Below are 5013 nucleotides of genomic sequence, written 5' to 3'. Positions count from 1 at the left end.
TCTTGTTAATGTCGGTTACCAGGTGTTCACCGTATGAATGATTTTTATCTCTATGTATGGGATGTATTGAAATATGAAATCTTGTGGTCTATTATTATGATTTGATAATATATAGGTTAAACCTATAACTCACCAACATTTTTGTTGACGTTTTAAGCATTTTTATTCTCAGGTGATTATTAAGAGCTTCCGCTGTTGCATACTAAAATTAGGACAAGATTTGGAGTCCATGCTTGTATGATATTATGTAAAACTGCATTCAAGAAACTTATTTTTGATGTAATATATTCATATTGTAAACCATTATGTAATGGTCGTGTATAAACGGTATATTTTAAATTATCATTATTTGATAATCTACGTAATGCTTTTTAAACCTTTATCGATAAAATAAAGGTTATGGTTGTTTTAAAAATGAATGCAGTCTTTGAAAAACGTCTCATATAGAGGTCAAAACCTCGCGACGAAATCAATTAATATGGAACGTTTATAATCAATATGAACGGGACATTTCAAGTAACAAAGGGATAAGTGATACCTTACCTATATATTGATTTGAAGAAGTAACTTAAGAATCAATGGATGCTCGGAATGATATTTTTCATGTGTTGTTAGGGGCAGTGGATTGTTGCTAGACGTTTACCACTGTCTGTGTTGACATATGTTGAATCTTGTGCAAGTGGGAGATTGTTGGTTATTAATGCCCAAGACACAACTTATATCTATACTACTAATGACGTTTGAATCTAAAGGGTCACACACAATGAGCAAATAGATATCAATTACATATTTGAATACGATTCGAATATTACAACCTCATTATACATGTTGTGACATTATTATTTAATATAAATAATAATACTACAATTGTATGTGAATGCATACAAATATATAAACATGTATTTATGTAAGTAACAAGTATATTACTTACTTGTTTCCATATAGTTAACTAAATACAATAGTTTTTTCAAAATTGTTTGATGTGAATAAATGTATATTGTTAACTAGTTGGTAGGTCATGCATTGATAAACTTTACACTATATAATGTAAGAATACAAGTAAAGTGAAATGATGAAAGATTACTTTCATGATAACTTGTTGCCTTTCATGATTAAAGTGAAATGATTATGCATTGCTTTTAATAATGATTTGTTTATGTGTTTCTTTAAATGTATGATCTTCGTACGTATATTGTGAGAGGGTTTTGAAAACCACATATTTGCAAGTATTATCTAAAATAGTTACTTACAATATATCTTAAGTTTTCTTTCATATTTGAAAGATTAATAAGAAAACAAGATAGGATTAAAACAAGAAATAAGAAAGGTTGTTTCTTATACTTGTTTTCAAGGGTTGTGAAGGACTAGCATCCGGTTGATATTGGAGTTTGCTTTCATGTGGATTACCGATAGAAGGAGGCTATTTTGGTTCCTATATTCTTAGCATCCATAACTTCTCAAGTTCAAAGTATTCAAAGGTTGTAGTCTTTAAACTCACTATTTATTATTTAGTTTTCTTAACAACATGCAATTGGATTCTTGGTGGGGAGTTTTTGAAAGGTTTAAAAATTGTTGTACATGATTCCGCTGCTAAATAGTTTTATGAAAAATCATACAAACCCCTACAATTAGCACCTGGTAAAGTTTCTAATGATGATAAATTGGTGGAATATGATGCTCTTTTGTTGGATCGATTTCTTGATATTCTTCAAGACTTGCATGGTGATGATATACATCCAACGGTATCTTAATTTTTGTTTTTAATCATCCAACTATTAAATTAATTAAGTTTATGATGATTGTTTTTATATTTGTATTTGTTGTTTTAATATTACAATTTGTTATCTATTTGTTTTGAGAGACATTAACACTTTTCAATGGACTGTTCATATGCTATGCCTTGAATACTGTACTGACTTACTGAGATACTTTTATTATTATTGATACAATATGAATATTTATATTTATATAGATTAAAAAGTTCATAATAAAACCCATAATACATATTGGGTTAATTGTAAGACCCCATTTGTTAAGGTATTTAATTTTAATTATTTATTATTGTTGAATAAGTATAAGTATCAGTTTATAAAAAACAAATGAATGATTAAATGATTATTATATGAGATGGGGCTGTTTTGACAAGATAAAAAAGTTATGGGGGCTGTTTTGTGTCTTAGGCCAAATTAGAGGGGTTATATATTTAAATTCGTGAAATGAAAATTTAAAGGCTAGAACACTCCAGCTCATTCATTCACGTTCATTTATCTCAAAAAAAATTAAATAAAATCAAAATATAATAGAGATAAGCAGGAGAGTTCGTGCGATTATGAGCAAAAGAGGAAGAAACAAGATTTAATTAAATTGAAGCTTATACCTTGAAAAAAAAAAATTAAAGTTCTAACATCCCTATCATAATATTGAAGGTATGGGTAACGTTTTTAGTCCATTGATTTAGTTATTTTTAAGTTAGTTTATATGAACACTAAACCTAGACTTTGAAAATATGGGGTAATATGGGGTTAGGAGTGTTATATAGGCATGTGTTTGTTTATTGATGAATAAGATAACAAAATTTAGGTGAAAGTTAGGGTTTGTCCATAAACCCTAATTTTGTAAATTGAAAAGATGATGAAATTAGGGATTGATAGGGAAGATATACATGCTTCTGATAAGGAATATTACAATATGATGTTATAAGTTTATCAAATTGGAAGTTAACAAAATTTTAAGAACATGTATAATATAATCAATATTTTTCACTATCCAGCTTTATATAGGGTTTATTGTTTATCTTCTACTGCCGTGAAGCTCCCCCACTGCTAGCCTACTAAAAACAAACCTCCTAATTCGCTGGTATCGTCTGGAACTTCGATGAATTGGTGGCTAAATTGAGAGGAGGTACATTTTACTACGTAATTTTGTCAATTAATTTTAATTTTAATTTGAATGATGTTTTAAGGCCGTTGATTACTTATATTTTTATTATTGTTAGGGTTAGGGTTATAAACTACAGTATTCGTGCTATCAGAGTTTAGTTGGCTGAAACTATGACTTCATCCTGCACGAATTTGAGTTTACCAGCTGCCACTAGCAAAAAAGCTATGGTGAATTACCTTCCCGGCGATGTTTTGCGTAACAACATATTCATTAGGTTACCTGCAAAACAATTAGCTCTATTGAGATCCCTTTCTAAAACCTGGAATCTTGTTTTATCTGACTCCTCTTTTATTAAATCTCATCTTCATCATTCAATCCACAACAAACAAGACGACAATCAGACTGAGATTATCGCCTTCTACTTTGCATGCCTTGACGACTTGTCAGGTACATATTTCACACTAAACGCCTCTCGATCCTCCTATGAGGAACACTGCAATTATATAAAACTCCCACCATCTGGATTCAATCATGTTATTGGTTCTATCAACGGCTTAATATGCTTTTCGAACGACAATGGTGTTGTTTACCTATGGAACGCTTGTCTCTCTTCTGCCTTGATACCTATTATTTCCGGAAGTCGTTTTGGTGGTTATTTCAGATTCGGTTATGATCCCAAAATTGACGATTACAAGGTTGTCAACGTTAGATACTCTTGTAAGAGAAGACTAATAAAAGTATATAGTGTTAGAAAGGGTTGTTGGGAATCAATTACGGCAAAGTTTCCATCCCACATTACAAAAATCAATAGAAATGATGTTCTTGGAGATGGATATAATGGTCGTGTTCATTGGCTTTGCAATGTAGATGATCCCAACAACAATAATATCAAAGAAACAATATTGGCATTTGACTTGAATCTTGAAACTTTCAGTGAGATTTCACTTCCACCAGATTTTGTGAAGTGTACACGTCAGCGGACGAATGTTTTGGGGGTTTTGTTTGAAAAGCTTTGTGTGATGTCATGCATTAGTGGGGGTGATTGTGAAGTGTGGGTAATGGAAGAGTATGGGACTACTTCATGGGTCAAACGTGTATTTCCAGACTTGTTTAATCTTCCTATCGATGCAGTTGGATTCTCATTACGTGGCGACCTCCTAATTAGAGGTCGTGATCATGGTCTAATTTTGTACAATCCAAACGCTGATGACCAAGTCAAGTTACTCAATACGCGTTTGATTGATAAATTAATGCATATTAGCTATTTTGTTGACTAAGTTGACAGTCTCGTTTGGCCGGTGGCACCTGTAGGGAAGTGTGTCAGCAAGCAGATTGAAACTGCAATTGAAAACGAGTAGTAGTTGGAAGGTGAATTATCAGTATCTATCAGAGGAAGTATAATTTGTATTAATTATATGATATGTTTTGTAAATAACTTCTACTTGGTTCAAACAAGAATTCATGGTTGTTGATTTTCTGGTTTGATTATCTTTTGTTTAATTATATATTTGTATGTTGTTGATGTTGATATTGTGGTTTAAATGTTCACATACATTTTCTCCTGTTATTACTATATATTATATATTATATACTATATACATATAAAATATAATGTACTACCGAGTTGATAGTGATGCTCAAAGTTACTTGTGTGCTTAGTTTTTGTTTTCTATGATTTACCGCTGTAATCCTTTTACTGGAAAAAGATACTTCTCATGTAGAGATGTATATGACCTCAAATGGTAAAGAATTTAAATAATAATCAGCCATACAACAAACGAGGGATGTACCTACATTCGAATCTTTCCAGACTCGATGTTATCTGAAGTATATGGGTGGATATGGTCAGTAAATATCAGCTATTCATTTTGGGTTTATTTTGACACCACCTTTTTCAAGGTAACTAAATAAAAGATACAAGGCAGAGCATTTCAATATTTATGACATATGCTATTTTCCTTTCCAGTTGACGTGAATAGAAAAGCAAGTAAATATAACATGTATACCAAATGGAAGGTCCGGTTCATATACACTTGAAGACTCTAATGATATCACTGAGACACAAAAGTTTTGCTCAGAACTCTATAGTTAAAATTATCAACAATCAATTGAAATGACATTGCCCGAAGTTAT

General features: G+C 31.2%; 1 protein-coding gene across 3 annotated transcripts; it reads left to right on the top strand.

The window, feature by feature from the left end:
- The first annotated feature begins 2278 nt into the window (after positions 1-2278).
- LOC139853001 (F-box/kelch-repeat protein At3g06240-like) lies at positions 2279-4435 on the top strand. 3 transcript variants are annotated; one of them, XM_071842361.1, is made up of 3 exons: positions 2279-2426; positions 2771-2901; positions 3002-4435. In XM_071842361.1, the coding sequence occupies exon 3, from the start codon at positions 3051-3053 to the stop codon at positions 4155-4157; it is 1107 nt and encodes a 368-aa protein (XP_071698462.1). In that variant the 5' UTR covers positions 2279-2426; positions 2771-2901; positions 3002-3050; the 3' UTR covers positions 4158-4435. The 3 variants fall into 3 exon arrangements, with proteins under 3 accessions (XP_071698462.1, XP_071698461.1, XP_071698459.1); XM_071842360.1 differs by having other exon boundaries at positions 2781-2901; positions 2996-4434; XM_071842358.1 differs by having other exon boundaries at positions 2996-4434.
- Positions 4436-5013: the final 578 nt, after the last annotated feature.

Source organism: Rutidosis leptorrhynchoides, chromosome 6 (genome assembly GCF_046630445.1).
Source record: "Rutidosis leptorrhynchoides isolate AG116_Rl617_1_P2 chromosome 6, CSIRO_AGI_Rlap_v1, whole genome shotgun sequence".
NCBI lineage: Eukaryota > Viridiplantae > Streptophyta > Magnoliopsida > Asterales > Asteraceae > Rutidosis > Rutidosis leptorrhynchoides.
The sequence above is the reverse complement of the archived record's forward strand: the minus strand, read 5'-3'. Positions and strand labels throughout refer to the sequence as shown.

Bases quoted from the DNA above. Each gene is read 5' to 3' on its own strand.
- LOC139853001 (XM_071842361.1), top strand. From the start codon at position 3,051: ATGACTTCATCCTGCACGAATTTGAGTTTACCAGCTGCCACTAGCAAA.